This window comes from Dendropsophus ebraccatus, chromosome 11 (assembly GCF_027789765.1).
Source record: "Dendropsophus ebraccatus isolate aDenEbr1 chromosome 11, aDenEbr1.pat, whole genome shotgun sequence".
Classification (NCBI taxonomy): Eukaryota; Metazoa; Chordata; class Amphibia; order Anura; family Hylidae; genus Dendropsophus; species Dendropsophus ebraccatus.
Window position 1 is genome coordinate 46,277,142 of NC_091464.1, and position 19,905 is coordinate 46,297,046.

Sequence of the window (19,905 nt, forward strand, 5' to 3'; positions counted from 1 at the left end):
ACACGAAGGATGAATGTAAGAAACTTATCTTAATCCTCAGCACCCTGTGCGCAATAGGAACATATCAGCAGATTAGATGCATTAGGGCCCATTGTAGTAACATTTGACATGTCTATAGACAAGTTAAAATTTACTGATCACGCCAGGTCTCACCCCTAAGGTCTGATGTTATCCAGAGATACAACGCTTCACTCCCCAGCTATCAAATCTAACTAATTTGCTCTACTAGAGTGTATGAAACAAACAAAGTAGTGGTGCGATCAGTAACTTGACATATCTGAGGACAAAATGACAGTAATGCTTTAAGCTGCCCATAAGCCTCAGATATAGGTGAGTTGAAGAGGGGTTCCCATCATAGACATGTATAGCCTGCCAATAAGGAAGGTCACCATTCACTTCTACAGAGAGAGTGGCAGGCTGGGAACTAGGAAGATTCTTTTTTTCCCCCCTATAGTTCTGGGTCTTAAAGTGTACTTGTCATTTTAAAAACTTTTGACATATCACATATACCAATTGTGAGAATGAGACAAGTCGGGCTCCTTATGTAAGTCTATGGAGCCCAACTCTTTTTTTGTGACACAGAGTGGGGAGCAGATGTGCTGCAGCGTGGTCCTTTCCCCGCTCGTTCTCACAATGAAGACTTAGACCAGACTAACCTAACCTTTTGGCATGTCTCTGTGACATGTCAAAAGTTTTTTATGATGACAGGTACACGTTAAGGCTATGTTCACACTACTTAAAACAACGGCCATAGTCCGTGCCGCAAAACTACGGCCGTTTTTTTGAGGTTCCCTATAATGACTGCAATGCAATGTAACTACGGCCGTTGAATTCACACTACGTATAAGATTACGGCCGTTGTTTATACAGCCCCGTGAAAAATGAACACGTCAATTATTTCCGGCCGGTAATACTGCAACTATGGCCGTGGATTTCAATGCGACCACGAACGTAAAACTTATATCTGCCGAATTAAACTTTATTTTGATGTAAAAAAATTTCTGAGTGGTTTCTCGGGCTGGACGCAGTATTTAAAGTAAATGACCTGTTTCATCCCACTTATAAACATGCTAGGAATCTAAATTAAACAACGGCCGTAGTTTCACGACTAGCCCGTACGGTCGTGAAACTACAGCCAGTGTTTTGGCCTCAAAACGCCAACGTAGTGTGAACATAGCCTAAATGTGTGGCTGTTTTTACAGGTGTTTTTATTTGGTTGAGAACTTTGATGTTGAACCTATACTAGGATTCATAACTACCTGTTGACCCACAGCAAATATCCAGCCGTGGTGTTCAATGTAAAAAATTAAAAAGGCAAAAGTAAAAAAAAAGTAAAAAAAATAAAATAAATAGCCACAGCAAAATTTCCTTCAGTTTCCTTCAGTGAGGAAAGAGATGGTGGAGAGAAGTGTTTAGCTGACCGATTCTAACCACTTGTTCTAGTGATCAACAGGGGTTTGATCACCCAGACTGTAATTTATCAAAACTTTTAGCTTGCCTCCATGACATGTAAAAAAAAAATTGAAATTATAGTAAGGCTTTAAATCTAAGACATGACCCATATCAGATGTTGGAAAAGATAATATACTGGACACTTATGAAGGTTCCCACTGTGGCTAACCTCTATGCATATGTTTTTTAATTTTTTTTTCTCAGAAACCACCATTCCTCCCACTATTTCAGTATAGGCACTTTAAACAGCAGTTGTACCAGCAGAATACAGGTGTCATTTATGGCAGTCTGTTGTCTGTGAATGTACTGCACACAGTTGCTATCACAATGATCAGTTAACTGCTCAAAACCGGCTCAGGAAAGCGGCAGCAGTGGTGGAGTGGAATGGGTAAGTATTGGGTAAACATTATTAAAATGCACAAAAAATGCTTGAATGAATCAAGACAGGTTAAAGTATATGCATGTGGAAAATTACACATACAATAAAACCAATACCTTTGGCTCACGGCAGAGATATGGAAAGGGTAAACCAGTTCACATAGGGGTTATAAGGAACAACATATGGACATCTGTGACAACCAACAAGAGGAAAGTACAATGTACATGTATTTACAGCACACTAAGATGAATATGCATATCAAGGCTAATAGACAGTAATAAACGTATAGAACATCATTTTGTGGCTCTACAATGACAATATAAGCAAATTCACGCTTCACTTGTGCAGCAATGCACCGTCTGCAAAATCATAAACTGAGCAATGTTAGCGGGTTGAAAGTAAAGCAAATGAAGCTATAGTGCCAGCAAATAAACTGGAAGCCCCCAATGTACGTTTCGCTGGGGTCACAGCTTCTTCTGGGGTAAATATACTTGACTACAGTTTCCCCTTAAATACTTTTACAGGTGTTCATATGTTGTTGTTCCTTTTTATAACTCCTATGTGAACTGGTTTACACCATTCTTTTTCTCCATCGTGAGCCAAAGGTTTTGGTTTTATTATATGTGCATTTTCCACATGCAAGTGCCTATTCAAGCATTTTAATAGTTTACTCTGAATACTGATTACTCTTTGAGCCCTCAATCTACTTTTTATTTTGTTAGGTATTAATATATTATACTGTTCCAAGGTCCTGACAGGTTATGGTGACAAACACAATACAGAAGTATTGCAGTGTATTATATAGGTGGTTACATAGCCAAGATTCTTAATAAAAACAAAAAAAAAAACACAACAGATTTTTTTCTCAAATGTATTATATCAAAATATGTGAATAAGAAAAAAATTCACATAATTACTATCACATCAGTAATAGCCCATACAATAGAACCATTATGATTTTAATAAATACAACGCAATTTTTAATAAAATATATCATAATTTGTCACGGCCGCGGCGGCATCCCGTGCTCCGGGCCGACGAACAACCTCTCTCTGCCCCATGCAGCCGCCGGGGTCCATGTGCAGGGACCCGGCGCTGCTACCAGTTCGGCCCCGGGGGGCGCCTTACCTCGCCCTGCTCCTGTCTCCGTCTGTGCGGGGCCGGCGCCGCCCGCCTCCTAGGGCGCGCGCGCGCCAGCTGTCTCAGATTTAAAGGGATAGTCCGCCCCTAATTAGAGGTTTGCATCAATCACTCCCTATAAATCCCAGCATGCCCTGTCCCTCGTGTTGGAGCCTCTACATGCTTCCCATAGCGTTTGGCCCAGCTCCATGTTTGTTCCTGACCTCAGTCCTTGTTCGTTGTTCCTGTCCGCTGACCCGGTCCCTAGTCCCTGTCCGCTGCCTTCCTATTGTTCCTGAGTACCATCTGTCACCTGCGACTACGCCTACAGACCTCTGCCTGCACTATCTCCTGCCTACTGCTCCTGCCATGCCTCGGCTGCCGTCACTAGCAACCAAGCCAGGGGTAGCGACCTGGGGGTCGCCTGCCGCAGCAAGCCCATCCCACCTTGCGGCGGGCTCTGGTGAAAACCAGCGGCCCCTTAGACTCCGCTCCCTGGTGAGGTTAGTGCCATCGCTAGTGACGGTTCAGTGTATCCACGACTCTAGGCGTTACAGTAGGCTCCAACCATGGATCCTGGCGAGGGGCCTGATATCCGTGACGTAGCCAGAATGGTCGCCCAACAGGCTCAACAAATCCAGCAACAGTCGCAGCAGATCCAGCAAATGACGGCCGCCTTACAGCCGTTTGGCATTGGAATTCAGACCCTTAACGTTTAAAGATATACAGTTAGTCATAGGAAAGGGAAAGAGGAGAGAATTTGCTCAAGATAAGACTCACCACTTCCAGGACTAGAAGAAGGGACATGCGAGCAGGTCCACACACAGTTGCGATCTGGCAGGAGACGTCCAAGTCTAACAAGAGGAGGGGATGGGTCAAACAATGGGAGAGGGGGGACAGGGAGGCAGAGAGACCAGGACAAGACAGACACATAATGAACACAGAAAAAACAAAAGACAAAGATATAGTAGGCACTTGTCCAACAACTTAAGTCACAGTGTCGAGGGCAAAGGGGTATAAGTAACAAAACCATCTGAGAGGCTATAAGCCCAGAGGTAAAACACAGAAATCCCCAGGGGGGCTGGAGAAGGGTGGAAAAAGAGAACAGTAACAATGAACTTAACACTATCATGACGCATCAACAGTGGAGCAACTCCACACAGTGTCATAGTTATAAAAGAAATATCAAACTTTAACGGTAGAAGGCCCAAGAAGTGTAGGCAAGAAGAAAACCACTAGAAAACTCCCGGAAAGGGCAAATCAGGGGAAATTTATGGGGGGCCCTTGGAGAGGACCGTTGACTGGAGGTAGAGTCCTTGGACCGGCGTCGGCGCCGTTTCTGTTCCACCGCTTGCCAGACCGCTGGGGGAGAAGGAGGTGGAGGAGCAGTAGTCCAATCAGTGAGGCGAGGCTTCGGGATACCCAGAGTATCGCGAAAGGTAGTGAGATCGGACAGGTCTTTTAGAACGGCAGAGCGTCCATCTTTGCGGGCGACCAGAGCGAATGGAAAGTTCCATCTGTATATAATATCGTTGTCGCGCAAAGTAGTCAGGAGGGGACGCAGCAAACGTCGCTTTTGCAGAGTGATCCATGAGAGATCCGGGTATAATTGGACAGGAGCGCCATCGAAGTCGAAGTTGCATAGTGATCTCGCTTTGGACATGATCCGCTCCTTTAGTGCATAATCATGCACACAGCATATGACATCGCGAGGGACCCCAGTGGCGGACTTTGGCTTCAAAGCGCGATGTGCCCTGTCCAGTTTGTCTTTATGAGTCGCAGGTTCACCCAAAATCATGTTGAAGATAGCTTCCAATGTGGCGTGCAAGTCATCATCGCCGGTGGCTTCAGGTAGACCACGGACCCTGATATTATTCCTCCTCCCCCTGTTGTCCAGATCTTCTATATGTCTCTGCATGTCATTTAACACAGTAGATTGAGAGGAAACCGCATATTGCAGCTGGGAGACATACTCCCTTGTAGTATCATGGTCAGCCTCCAGGGTTTCGACCCGGGACCCCAATAACTGTATGTCCTTTCTTACGGCTGAGATCTCCACCCGGCAGGCGCTTTTTACCTCAGCGATGAGGGAGTGGAAATCATGCTTGGAGAGGAGCTGGGACAAGAGTTGCTGAGCAATAGACTGGGATCCGTCCCCAGGGGACAGAGAATCATCGTCAGAGTCAGCTTGCAGTGGCCAGGTTCCAGACTTAGAAGCATTCCCCCTTAGTTGGGTGGGGGTAGGAGAGAGGTGGTCGGCATCCACAGTTGCCAGGGACGACACCTGGTGGGACTTCAGGTGGGCTTTATCTCCTTTAGGCTGCTTGCTACTGGAGGCCATACCAGCTAGGGGATCCACCAGGTGGGTAACTGCAATATCGCGTCCATGGGGTGGCGGGGAGGCCCTGATCAGACCCGACAGGGTTAATGTAGGCAGATAACCTCCTGGGCCCTGCCTGATGAAGTGGGCACTGTCCGGGAACCCGTGGGCAGACGGGTCCGATCTCCTGGTGTCGGCAGCCTGTGTAGCCGGGGAGAGAGGAGCTGCGTCACTCAGCCTGATGAGATAGCGGTCAAGTGTGGCAGTCCGAGGGGCTTTCCGGGTGGTAGCCGTGGTAGAGGAAGGGGTCTTCTTGTCCTTATTCCCCATGTAAAGGGGGGGGGGGGATGCTGCTGAAGTTTGGGCCCTCTTAAGACACTGTATGAAGCGGCAGCTCAGCACTACACGTCCGTCTCCATCGGCTGCAAGCTCTGCCCCCAGCCTATTCTTCACAGTGAGCTTGCCTGTCTGTAAGAATAAGCTGATGTGCTGGTAGCCGATTGATTTGCTGATTATCCGCAGATAAATGCTGGGCTGTGTATAGTTGTAGCTCTTGGGGTCTTGCCTGCCTACAATCAGCTAAATCCTTACTCTCCCTGCTCCAACCTCTCTCCCTGACTATCTTCAAGATGGCATCTGAGCAGGAAAAGCCAAGTTCTTATTCTCGGAGTCACATAAGTAAGCCAGCCAATGATTGTAGCCGCTGTTCTTGCGATGTCAGCGTGCTCTTAGGGCCTGTCACACACCCCTTGCATAGTTATTGGATAGAAAAAGGCACCAAGCAAGGTGGGAGGAGAAACTAATTTTTACTGTGTTTTCTGTCGGATGCTTGATCGAAAACGAGTATTTCGAATAGTGTAGTATTCAATCAAATAGTTACTCAAATGAGTTCTACTCACTCATCTCTAGTAAGGACTAATGTTCATACCAGTTTTATGTAGGGTTCATATTCCATTATGGAAGTGCTATTACAGTACCTAAATAGGAGGCCTAATTCTAAATCCCTGTGGTGAAGCTATTTACATCCCAACCATTTGTGCAGTTGTAGCTTTTCTGGCTCTGGTGAAGCGGACCATATTTTAAAACCACAATTTTCTGTCTGGAATCTGCAAATATTCGTCTATAGTATCAAGGAATGGTCAAAGCAGTGACACTATCTAGAATTGTGGATCTGTATTTTTTGCTGACATTATGGAGGATCCCTTAGAGTTCTATTGGTTTGGTTCCTTGCCACAATTACGGTCTACACTTTTTTGTGGCTTGGATCACGGAATCCGCAAAATTTGCAGATGTGTAAATAGGCATACAGAAACCAATTGAATATAAATTTGTCCATAATTGCGGATTTGCAATTATGGGCAAAGTCTGCCAATGTGTGAGGTCCGCTTAAACAGTTAACAGCCAAGGCGGGACCCTACTATGGCTGCTGACTAGCTAAGCGGACCTCAAAAGTCACAACCCAAATCCCCGCTCTGACTAGGAAGTGGCTGGGGACCCAGGGACTAGAGCGGCCGTATGTGACCACCAGCGCTGGAGTGAGGGAGGTAAGAGCACATTTTTTCTTTTATCCTCCCCCTCCACAGCACTTGCTAAAAAAATGGGTCTGGATGGACTTATCCTTTAAAGACAAATATAGTTATTTTGACTTGATTCCCATTTGTATAGGAGCCTTTGTTGTTTTTTTAGATTCAGAGCAATAATATCAAAGTATGCTATTCTTGGCAGAAAAACAAAGGAAAATTTGATGGATTGATAGACCCCACCGGGTCTATCATTGGGTGTATTGGTGACTGTCATACTACAGATATGGCAGAGTGTCTTGATTTCTGATGTGAACGGAAGCCACGATGAAGATGTAAACAGGCGCAGAGTGTACACTGTGATGTATACAGCAGAGGAGCAGCTATGGAAGGATGAAGAAGCAGCAGCAGGCACAGCTGTCTACAGAGAGCAGTATAAGCGGCCATGTTCAGTGCTGTCAAACACTGTTTAACCCCCCACGATCAACTATTGATGGTCTATGTTATAGTTATAGAGACCTAAAAATGATTGGGGGAGTATATACATGTTCGTGGTGTGAAGGAGATTTAATGTGTGCATGGCTGCTTCAGTGTGGACATTCCCGCACACATTAATGTGGCAGGAGCCAGGCATAATGACAGGCAGCTCCGATCATACTGCTGCCGCCACTATTTGAGTGCCAGGAGAACTACCTTTTAGTGACTGATCGGGACCCCCGCAGCGTGACTGTCATAAACAGAATTGGAAGCAGAGAGCATTGTGTCAGACTGGAAAGAATACACCACTTCCTGCAGGACATACAGCAGCTGATAAGTACTGAAGGATGGGTTGCATTTTTAAAAAAATGTGATTTAAAAATCTGTATAACTTTCTGTCAGCAGTACATTTGAATTTTTTTTTTGCCGGAGTACCTCTTTAATCATGAAATAATAAAACTTTTTTATTTATCTGAAACTGGAGATCATCATCCTTCCTATTGCAATAGTTTATGTATGCAAGGCCCTGAGCAGTTTTCAGAGATGTGCACTGCCTCTACATTTGCAACACGTAAGCTACTGACATCTAGTGGTAAAGAGGGGTACTTACCAGTTGTAAGCCCAAACTGTGAGGAAACAAATAATACAAAATACAAAAATTTTTTTTAAAATAAATCTTACACCAGTTTACCAGATAAACACACAGACCGTTATTAAATGAGACAGCATTTGCCCAGAATTGGGCAATCATAGTCCCGCCTTAACAGCTTCTGCACCAGCAAAGTTAATACAGTGGTAGCTCATGAATCATGTTATTACTACAAAGCCTAAAATAACTTTCTGTTTTGTTGTTTTTTTTTTTCTCCTGGAAGATGGAGCAAATAAGATTGACAGAAAATGAAGGATTTTCCCGGCAGTTATATAATAACTCTGCCACTTCCTTGGTAATCCCTGCTTTACATATTGGAGACTATATAAGAGTTCTTTTTTCTGATTCTCTACACTCTTTGCAGAGATAAATCAAGGCAACAACCAGGTAGGATAAAGTTCTATCCATGTCTCTATACTCTGTTATTTTCTTCACCTGAAATCTAGGTATGACGATCTTTTCTCGCGGATGACCCTTGACTCTTTTTGGCTTTGACAGTTTCTGTGTCCCATGCCCCATGTTCAACCAAGTGTAATCTGTAAGATATATCTATCTATATCACAAATGCTGATTGAGGTCAGCTCACCTGCTTTGTCCACTCACGGTGCGCGGCAAAGCCCAGAGCCAGGGCAGTAAATGCAAAGGAAAAGTCCAGCACCAGTGTAGCGGATAAAATTATTAACGTCCTTCTTTATTTGCAAAACTTCACATAACAGGAAACAAACATGCGATTGTTGACGCGTTTCGGCGTCTCTCACGCCTTGTTCACAACATAGTATACCGTATACCGTATCTATTGCAAATAGATTATTCTATTAATTAAATAATTATTCTATTAAATAAAACAGGCAGGTAACCTATATGAAATCTTCTGGTGCCATATCAAAGAAGTACCAATACTGCGGACCAATAATGATGTTGATACCTACTGAAACTTCATTCAATCATTTAGTTATACTTAGTTTGTTGCTCTGCATCAACTCCGCAGTGAACCCAGTACATACGGATGTGCCCAGCAAAAGGTTTTTAGAAAATCCTTACATCTTGCCCACAAATAACACATTTATCATCCCAAAAAGGTGTATTTTTTGGAGGAAAGTGGCCATTGTGCAAATACATTTTTGCATCTGGCCAATTTTCCTCAAGCTTCGCCAGGGGGGCAGAGAGGGGGTGGAACGGGGGCTGCGGACTCTGGGTCTACTTAATTTAGAATTTTTCTCAACGAAAAATAATAAGGAAATAGTATGTAAGTGCAATATCCAGTAGCAAGTCCATTTGCACAGTACATTCATTTTATTGTACTCGTAATACGTATAGTATGATTATGTCAAAATGTGCTACTTCTTGGGGCAGTCTGGCACATCTTCTCATTTATTAAGTGTTTTGTGCTTTGCTTCTTATCTAATAAGGGAGCTTGCTTTACTATAAACCTGAGCCATATAGTATATACTTCATACTATGAGTTGTGAGACAATACAGCTCTACTACACCTGACAAGGCCATCTCTGCTGTAACAATATACATGTAATGATATTCGGCCATACTTGTGATGTATGCTAGTTCTTTTTCTGCCCTGCCTGTTTCTCCAGCAGAAGCTGAGCATAGCAGAGCTGTGATAACATTCCTTCATTTCTCCAGATTGGACTGATAATGAAGAAGGAACAAGACGCTGCTTCTAGATCCACCTGTTCCACATAGTTTAGAGTCTGGGCATAGGGGTGTGACTGCTTTCATATTTCTCATCATCTATTCGTCTATTATGGGCTAAAATCAGCGCATATCTCACTTTTAAAAGGGACAGCTCTTAAAGTGTTACTGTTGTATAGACATATGGAAAGTTTGGGGTCTCACTGACAAGACCTCCAGCAGTCAGCCAGTCTGCTGCAATTACATGACTGAGAGGCGAGCCAGAGAGGAATGAGCAGAGCTGCCTGCTACTTGCTTTACCTAGCAATCTCTGACCGATTATAACTTTTGACGTGTTTGTGGGACACCTTTATAGAGGTGAATACAAAGGGAAGACTATAGAACTAATGGTGCGTTTACACGGAGCGATTATCGATCAAATTTTGACAATAAAGATCGAATCAGAACGACAATCGGCTTGTGTAAACACAGCGAACGATCAAGTGATGAGTGAGAAATCGTTCATTGTGATCTTTCAACATATTCTCAAATCGGCATTTGTCATTCGCTAAAAATTTGCATATCGCTTTGTGTAAACAGTCTTTTACCAATTTACCAATGTGTGAGATTGGCTTAAGCGATCTTAAAACGATTGCAATAACGATTTTTTTAAAGTTTTTTCACCACATCTAAATGATCGTTATAAAAAACAAATTGGCTGACAAGATGACTGCAAGCAGAGATCTTAAAAAACTGTGACATACTGATTCAGAAATCAGATTGGAAAATTATACAACTTTTTATTGTACAGAAATCTACATTTATTTTTAATACAACTGATCCCATCTTATCCATAAGATCATTTCTCTTCATCAAGGAACTGAGAAATATTTGTTTCTCCTTTGTTTAAATTCAGGGAATGTAGAAAGAAGAACATATCCCTGAGATGCTAGTGACAGCTTAGGATGTACTATGAGAATTAAATGAAAGAGTGGGATAATAATGATACAGTATATTCACAACTCAGCTGCACATGCGGAGATTCTCACATTCTCACTGTTAGTGAACAATGTGACCGCTGGGTGTTGCTTAGCTGTGAACTTTTCATGCACGGAGATGAGTTGCCTGTGGATGTCCAGTATGACGACATGCACAGATGCTGCAGAGCTGAGTTTGGTATTTGTCACAATGAGCTGAGACACCACAAGGTTTCATCTGTGGTTTTTCATAGAACCGCACAGCAAGGAAACAATTTCTAAATCAAGAATTTTTCTTTCGTTTCCTTGTAAAATAACAATCTAAATTATGGGAACAATCTAAATCAATGTTAAGGTGCATTCACACGTACAGGATCTGCAGCAGATTTGATGGCGCCGATTTAAAGCTGCAGATTCAAAGCAAATCAATTCTGGGCCATCAAATCTGCTGCAGATCCTGTACGTGTGAACGCACCCTTAGGCTATGTCCACACTACGTATATTTCCGCTCGTAGTGCGAACCGCGAATATACGCACGTAGTTTTGAGGTTGATGCATTTGCTTGAAATATACGATATACGGCCGCACAGTTCACACTACGTATGAACTTATGACCGGATCGTATACGCCGCCGTGAAAAATGAACACGACCATTGTTTGAGGATGGAAATGTTCGAACTCACGGCCGTGGATTTCCATGCGGTCCCGTACAAAGTACTTATTTCAGTCAAATTGAACTTAATTTTTCGATCCAAAAGGTTCTGTGAGTTTTATTGGGCTGGGCGAAGATTTCCAAGTAAATGACCTGCCTCAGATCGCTTTGAAACAAGCTAGGGAAGCATAACTCTACTACGGGCGTATGTTCGCGGTGCGTACTCATCTGGCCGCATGTCGATTTTTCCCACGCCCGTAGTTTCAGCCGCATATGTACGGCGGCGTAAGAACTGCGGACGAAATCGTACACAGTGTGAACTCAGCCTTAGAAAGTATGTGGCTATGTAGTTGAACCATGAGTTTCAGCATAATAAAATATACATAAGTAGATATGGACCTATCTAGATTTATGTTCGGCAAGACATAGCTCATAGTATCCTGAGACTTATAGTTCTGCCATATATCTCCAAGCCCTTATTTTTTTAAATATTAAAGTTAACCCCTAGATAACCTTTTTGCGAGGTTAATCTATCAGCAAGTGGACATATTGCACATGGGAAGCAGCAGTGATAGTGATGCAAGTAGTCCAAGTAGTCTTGAAGGTCATGTACTGTATTTAAAGTGTGGAGGATGTCGCTCTCTTATTACTGTGAGAAAAAAAAAATGTTTCCTGTACTAATAGTAGCAACTTTTTTTTTCTGAATCCTAGCCCTATTTGTTTATTCAGAAGACCAGCCCCCTGGGGAGACTCTTTTAGTTTTTTTTTTTTTTTTTTGCACCTCGTGTAACGTTTGTCACTGGTACAATGATGTGCCCATGGAAGCTGTTCATGAAATCTGCAAAGGTAAAGGGAAAAAACTCCTATGATCTAACAGATCTGAATAACAACCTGTCCCAGGATGAAAAGCAGCCAAGGTAAGAAGATGTTCTTGTCATAGCTCTATGAATATTTTATTTAGTCCTAAAGTTTTTACAGCTTAGAACCACCACTGTGTATTAAAATGCTTATGTATAGTAAAATTCCAATAATATTCTGTAAGGACCGGGCACATGGAAATATTACTGAGTTTATTGTATTCACTACCTTTATTATAGATAATGGCATGTTAGTGAACTTCTTTGCTTTTACACACACACACACACACACACACTATATTATATTTTATAAAGGTTGATGATAACATTTATTGTTGCAATATATATATATATATAGAGCATGCTTGATAATGATTCTAGATTGAATCAAAACGTTGTATGTACTTTGATGATGGAATAAACACTATTCACCTTTACTCCGGTGTGCTGCAGACTCTTGCCATTTTCTATATATATATATATATATATATATATATATATATATATATATATATATATATATATCTATATCTATATCTGAGCAGCATATCTCACTCTAGTATCCCATCCCTCATTTTGGTAAAGAACATGCTATGTATGGTTTGTATGGCTTGTCATTCACTACTGAAGTAGCTAAGAGGTAGGCTAAGGCTCCCTGGTGATACTTTTAGCATACTTTACTGTGCTTTTTTTCATATGGGAAAACATTTGCAAGTGATCTTGCAGTAGGGAATAGGGAAACACTGAAGACTTACATAGTCATAGTAATACATATATTTTAATGGACATCATTCACAAGTGACTAGATGCCACAACCAAGCTTTAGCTTTAAGGACATCTCTGAGCATTAGACATAATGTCCCCATATATAGTATATCCAATGGGGTCATATGAGTTTATTGCTAGAAAACTATTGAATTTATGCTTTATAGTATTTAGGAACGAATCAATAAATGTAATATATGTCACAGAATATCAGTCACTGTACATGGGTGAGAAACAGAGGGGTTTACTTGTGAAACTGCATTCAAGGGAGGTGCAGGAAACATTATAGGAATCCACCTTTTACAGTTTCTCAGATGGAAACTGATATATTGCATGATAAGGTTTATAGATGATCTTTATACTTTTATTTTTTAACAAAGTCTAGACAACACTGGACTGAATATACTTTAGCCTTGTAACGTAGTGCCGGTATGTTCCTTATATGTGGATATAGGCTGCTATGTGGACATATTTAGGAAAAAAAGTAATTATTCTCAACTGTGCTTACTAATATTTACACTATCAATATTTACAACTACTGAATTATAAGAGAAAAATAACTCTAAAAGACCACCCTCTTATCTGGACCAAATTTTCTGTGATGAATGTTCATTTCATCATACATTATATATAGTGGGCAGTTACTATGAGAAGACAACCCCCTCTAAAAGATCACTTGTCAATGCAATTATGGGTGATCTTCCCAAAGAGCTTTCATTGATATTGCAACTGGGAAAGATGTATATTCTTATACATATGTATACATAGTTATGGCAGCCACATACATGAATGGAACAAGATGCATCTAAAACTGCACTATGTGGGCAGGGTCCATAATCATAGCAGATATATACATGGATGGTAAAAGATACATAGGGATACAAAGATCACAGAGTCCATAAGCATGGCAGGTATATATACAAAACCAACACAGAAAAGCATTCTTTACTGTAAGAGCAGTAAGACTTTGCAACTCTCTGCCAGGGGAAGTGGTCATGGAACTCGATAACAGTAGGGGCCTGGATAGATTTCTGGAGTGTAATAATATTACAGGCTATAGTCACTAGGTTCTGCAGAAGGGTTGTTGATCTAGGGATTTATTCTGATGCCAAATTTCTCAGGAAGGAATTTTTCTCCCCAAAATGAGTTACTACTTTACTATATAGTCTTCCTCTGCATCCACACTACAGGGTATTAGTCTGAAAAGATGGCTTTATGTCCGTCTTACAAATGATGTCACTATACCTGGAGACAAATACATGGAGACCCAGTGATGACAGGGTCCATAATCATAGCCGCCATATAGATGAAGCATGTAAGAGCATTTGTATGTGCTCACGGATTATGTAATACATCCTTTTCCCCTTGTAAATGTTTTAGTAACGTGTATCATTATAATCTTTATGGAAATCATTTTATGATGCAAAGAAGAAGGAGTGTGCAATGAGACAAATGCCGATGATGCTGCTCATTTGTTTTTTTATTGATCAAGAGATTTGTCCAGTTTTATGTGTCTTGTGCTTTTTTTTGTAAGGGAATAATACAATAGATGTGTACAGTATAATAACTCTTATCATCAGTCTGTATTACTTTAGTGTATATTTATCTCAGCTTCAATATATCTGTAGCAGTTTCTACTCAAGTCTGGCACCACATAACTTTGATGGTGGGGAAAAGGGCGGAAGAGATAGCAGCCCTAACCTGTTTATTTGTCATGTTGCCCAAGTTAAAATGAATGGGACCCACCTACAAATGTAATGTCTATGGCTACAGTCACAATAAAGACGGTCTGGTGTTAGCTGAAAGGACTGATATTGACCTATTGGAGCATGGGGAATTAATTGAAAGAGTGATTCTTGCTGTGGACCATGTGTGACAAGATCATCCATTGAATTCCATAGGTGCCATTTAATTCTGCAACTTTTAGCGCAAATGTGCATGATGTATTATATGATCAGCTTATTCATCCTGAGACATTGCATTAGGAAGTCAGATGTTGTGCTCTGTGCCTTAGGAACAATAAAGGGGAAGCTAATATCATATTTAAATATCACCGCTGATAAAATAGATCATTTGAATGAACCTCACTGGGTCATTTTTTTTTTTTTAAAGTTCGTTGAAGAAAGAGAATGTCAAGTCTAATGGCACGGAAAGTGATATGGATGAAATTCAAGCAGGATTAGAGGTAAGTGCTAAATGGGCACCAAGGGCTGCTTGAGATAGTTATAAAGATGGTGGCACTGATGTATTCTGTCCTAATAATAATAATAATAATAATAATAATAATAATAATAATAATAATTCACTTTATATTTTTATTTGCATCTTATCTAATAGCTGAAAGGGAATGTATCATCAGAAACTGAGATTTCATTTACATCTGTTTTTTATTACTAACATATGTTTTACACATTTTTGGTGGTGTGTTTTGAGATTATCCACAGTGACAAAATGTGAGGTGTTTTGGTTATTACTATTGTCAGCTTTGCTTAAAGCATACTTGCCAATATAAAAACTTTTGACATTCCCTAGGGGCATGTTTAAAGTTTTTGTCTGTCGGGGTCTGAACACTCACAAAAACGAGTTTGGAGAGAAGTACATTGTCACATGTTTCTCCTCTAGCTCTGTCTATGAGAGCAAAAAGGCCCCATAATCTTATATTGTGTCTCTGCTCTGGTCATGTGACACAGAGGGGGAGAGAATGCACCAGGCATGCCCTTCTTCCAGCTCGATTTTGCTCTTGTTAATGTATCTAGGACATATTAAAGTTGTTTTTTTTAAGATTTAGGCAAAGCATTACATTTTTTTGCAAATTATGATGCAGCTATTTTGCCTAAGTGCTCTGTTACTAGCCTTTAGAGAAAAGTTTTACAGTAGCCCCATGAACATTGGAAACATGAGAATGGGGAGGACTCCAATGACTGTAATAGGGGAGTTTTCTTAGGCTTAGTGACAAGAACGAGATACTTATACGCCCCTCCCCATTAGTAAATCCGTCAGGACCTGCGCCTTGTCGTACAGTGGGCACAGAAATCTACACTTGCTCTGGAGCAGGTGTAGATTTTTGCCATGGTTGCCTGGCATAAACCACAGAAGAGGAAGAAATCTGCACTTTTTCGATGGCATATGCAAGGGGCGGACATTGATAAATGTGCCCCATGATTTAAACAGTAGTCAAGAATGACACATTGGGTTTTACTGGTAGAGATTTAGAAGGCAGGATATTAAGATTATATACAAAGCCGTTCCCATGTCACTATCTGATAGCTAGGGGACTGTATGCTATTACTTCCAAAAGGCTGTTGACAAGTCCTTGTCAACTGGATCCCATTTGTTTAGCCACTATAAATCATACATACCTTGGTATACTGGCTAGACATGTGTATTATACTATTATCATCATCATGTGGTTGATGATGATATGGCATGATGTAGTTTGATGCCATAAAGGTTGGGCAGTCTAGAGTTGCCTGGCATAATATATCCTTCTCTCCCTATGGCAGTCCCCATGAACACTTAAACAGTGCATTTCTTCTTGTTAGGCCACCTTCACATACAGTATATCAGGAGGTCCAGCTCCGAATCCCTCCAGTGCAGTAGCAAAGCACCAACTCTAAACTGATGTTTGAACTGATCCCATTCAATTGAATGGGACAGTTCAAAATATTCGCTGCTCGAATCTGGAAGCCGGATCACTGGACATCCCAGATAGGGGAACGCATCTTGTAACATTCTTCCATTTGTCTTGTCCAACAACTGATGGCCTATGAAAAGGATACAAAGCCTGATTATGGCATCAGTTTCTGGTAAAACAAGGAAGCTGGACCCCCTGATATATATATGGGAACCCAGGCATAGCAGCACAGATGCGTCATTAGAGTTCTAAATAAAAAGACATAGCAAACCTCATTATCAAAATTTACAAAATTCATTATCTTCACATTTCCACTGCTCAACATGGGCATAGCCCACAATAAGATCACACTACATCCTGATCCACCCTCATTCCACCTTATCAGTTTAACCACTGTGAAATGCAAGTGATGCTAATATTACACTTCAAAGGCCACGTCCCTTCCCTGATTTGAAACCTGGGACAGTGTCACAACAGGGGAGGCTATTAAACTTTTATCTGCCAGCTTTATGATACCATGTTTGCGTATTTCAGAAGAATGCTCTGGAAAATCATGAGACTTCATGCAAAAAAACAGTTTGTCCTAAATATCTCAAATTAAGAAATTATGAGAATGGAAAGACATGGCAGGACACGTTACATCTGACAGCAAAACAGGTATGTGGTATTATATCAGATTTAGGCTATGTTCACATTACGTGAACACCCAGCCGTTCCGTGACCCCGGTGGGTCACAGAACGTCCGGTCTTAGCCTGGATCATCCCGGCCGGTACTTAAGTACCGGCCGGGTGATCTTTCCGGCCACGGAGCTCTGATGCAGGCGCATCAGCTTGCACCCGCATCAGAGCTTCCCATAGCCCACAGTGAAGCAAGCGGCCGGAGCGGCTCGCTTCACTGTGTGAACTGACAGGGCTTTCTGCGGCCGGAATTCACTGAATTCCGGCCGCAGAAGACTGACATGTCAATTTTCTTTCAAATCAACTGGTGCCAGAAAGTGCCATAGATCTGTAATTTACTTGTATTAAAAAAATCTCGTCTTCCACTACTTATCAGCTGCTGTATGTCCTGCAGGAAGTAATGTGTTCTTTCCAGTCTGACACAGTGCTCTTTGCTGCCACCTCTGTCCATAACACTAACTGTCCAGAGCAGTAGCAAATTACTATAGAACATTTCTCCTACTCTTTAGACTGAAAAGAATACACCACTTTCTGCATGACATACTGCAGCTGATAAGTACTGAAAGTAAATTACAAATCTTTAGTACTTTCATACTTTCTGCCACCAGTTGATTTGAAAGATAAATATTTTTGCTACTTCCCCTTTAACCCCTTAACGACCGCGGGCGTATATTTACGCCCTGCGGTCGTTAAGGACGTTCAGAGCGGGGCCGCACGGCGGCCGCGCTCTGAACCGCAGCGGTCCCGGGTGCCGCTTGTAGCCCGGGACCGCAGGTATTAGCGGGCACGGTCCGATCGCCGTGCCTGCTAATACAGTAATCGGATGCAGCTGTCAAAGTTGATAGCTGCATCCGATTGTCGGACGCAGCGTCATTCCTGGTGTCTAGCGGGGAGATCGCTCCTCCGGGATGTTATCCCGGAGGAGCGATCTCCCCGAACTGAAGCCGTCCGGGGACTGCTCCAAGATGGCGCCGTCCCCGGCTCGGCACTCGTTTACTTCCGGCTGCAGCAGCCGGAAGTAAACGAGTGCCTATCTCATGGATCTTTGCAGCATATCTATGCTGCAGAGATCTCTAGGAGAGATCAGTGCACTTATACTAGAAGTCCCCTAGGGGGGCTTCTAGTATAAGTGTAAAAGTAAAAAAAAAAGTGTTGTTATTAATAAAAAGCCCCCTCCCCTAATAAAAGTCTGAATCACCCCCCTTTTCCCAGGTTATTAATAAAAGTAAATAAATAAATAAACAAACATGTTTGGTATCGCCACATGCGTAATCGCCCGAACTATTAATTAATCACATCACCAAAGTGCAAAATTGCGCATTTTTGGTTGCATCAAATCCAGAAAAATGTTAATAAAAAGCGATCAAAAACTCGTATATGCGCAATCAAGGTACCGATAGAAATAACACATCATGGCGCAAAAAATGACACCTCACACAGCCCCATAGACCAAAGGATAAAAGCGCTATAAGCCTGGGAATGGAGCGATTTTAAGGAACGTATATTTGTAAACAATGGTTTTAATTTTTTACAGGCCATCAGATACAAGAACAGTTATACATGTTATATATCGTTTTAATCGTAACGACTTGTGGAACATAGATAACAAGTTAGTTTTACCCCAGGGCGAACGGCGTAAAAACACATATCCACTAAAAACACAAAATGTGTTTTTTTTTTCAATTTCACCACACATTGAATTTTTTCCTGCTTTTGCAGTGTACTTTATGCAAGAATTCAGCCTGTCATTGCAAAGAACAATTGGCGCAAAAAATAAGGGCTCATGTGGGTTTCTAGGTGAAAAAATGCAACTGCTATGGCCTTTTATGCACAAGGAGGAAAAAACGAAAATGCAAAAATCAAAATTGCCCCGGACCTTAAGGGGTTAAAGTGACTCCGTACCCACAATCTGACCCCGCCAAACCACTTGTACCTTCAGATAGCTGCTTTTAATCCAAGATCTGTCCTGGGGTCCGTTCGGCAGGGGATGCAGTTATTGTCATAAAAACAACTTTTAATCCGGCAGCGCTGTGTCTAACGGCCGGGGCTTACATTTGTATATGCATTAGGCTGGCACCACCTCTCTGTCCTTCCTCCCCACCCTCCTCATCATTAGGAATACTCCAGGCAGATTGCTTCCTATTCCCCATCTGTGGCAGCCCGGCACATAGGCTGGATTGTTAATACACCTGTGCAAAGCTCAAACAGCAGTAAATGTTCCTGGATCATTCCTAGTGATAAGGAGGGTGGGGAGGAAGGACAGAGAGGTTGTGCCAGCCTAATGCATATACAAATGTAAGCCCCGGCCGTTAGACACAGCGCTGCCAGATTTAAAGTTGTTTTTATGACAATAACTGCATCACCTGCCGAACGGACGCCAGGACAGATCTTGGATTAAAAGCAGCTATCCAGCTATGGTTTTGGGGGTGTGTGTCAGATTGTGGGTACGGAGTCGCTTTAAGGATTACATAGTTCTCATTGAAATAATGTGTTTTGTCCTCCAAAGATAGAGAGACACTCTTTGTATATGCTCTTCACTCTGGCACATAGATTCTCAACAAGGGACTGTCTTCTATAAACTCAAAATTCCTTACAATTATTCTGTCCCTCCCTTCTGGCAATAATTTTACTATAACTACAGCTCAGCTACTATTCACTCAGTGCCATCAATACTATAAAGACACCCACGTCAAAAGTGTTATACTTTATTCTTTTGCTATGGAAAATAGCACAGCAGCCACACTTTTTCATACAGAAAATAGATAGACCCGGAGAAAAAAAAAAAACAACACAAAAACTA

At 41.9% G+C, this 19,905-nt stretch overlaps 1 protein-coding gene across 3 annotated transcripts in view; it reads left to right on the top strand.

Annotated features, from left to right (window-relative positions):
• The first annotated feature begins 11,978 nt into the window (after positions 1 to 11,978).
• Positions 11,979 to 19,905, top strand: part of NOS2 (nitric oxide synthase 2) — a 41,336-nt gene continuing 33,409 nt past the window's right edge. For 2 of the 3 annotated variants that reach the window (XR_011358935.1, XM_069946173.1), the window contains exons 1-3: positions 11,979 to 12,088; positions 14,906 to 14,978; positions 16,962 to 17,084. Coding sequence is in view for 2 of the 3 variants with exons in the window: in XM_069946173.1 (XP_069802274.1) it covers positions 11,979 to 12,088; positions 14,906 to 14,978; positions 16,962 to 17,084 (306 nt within the window). In the remaining variant the exon portion in view is untranslated. The remainder of the gene's footprint in view (positions 12,089 to 14,905; positions 14,979 to 16,961; positions 17,085 to 19,905) is intronic. The other variant, XM_069946174.1, reaches the window with a different exon arrangement.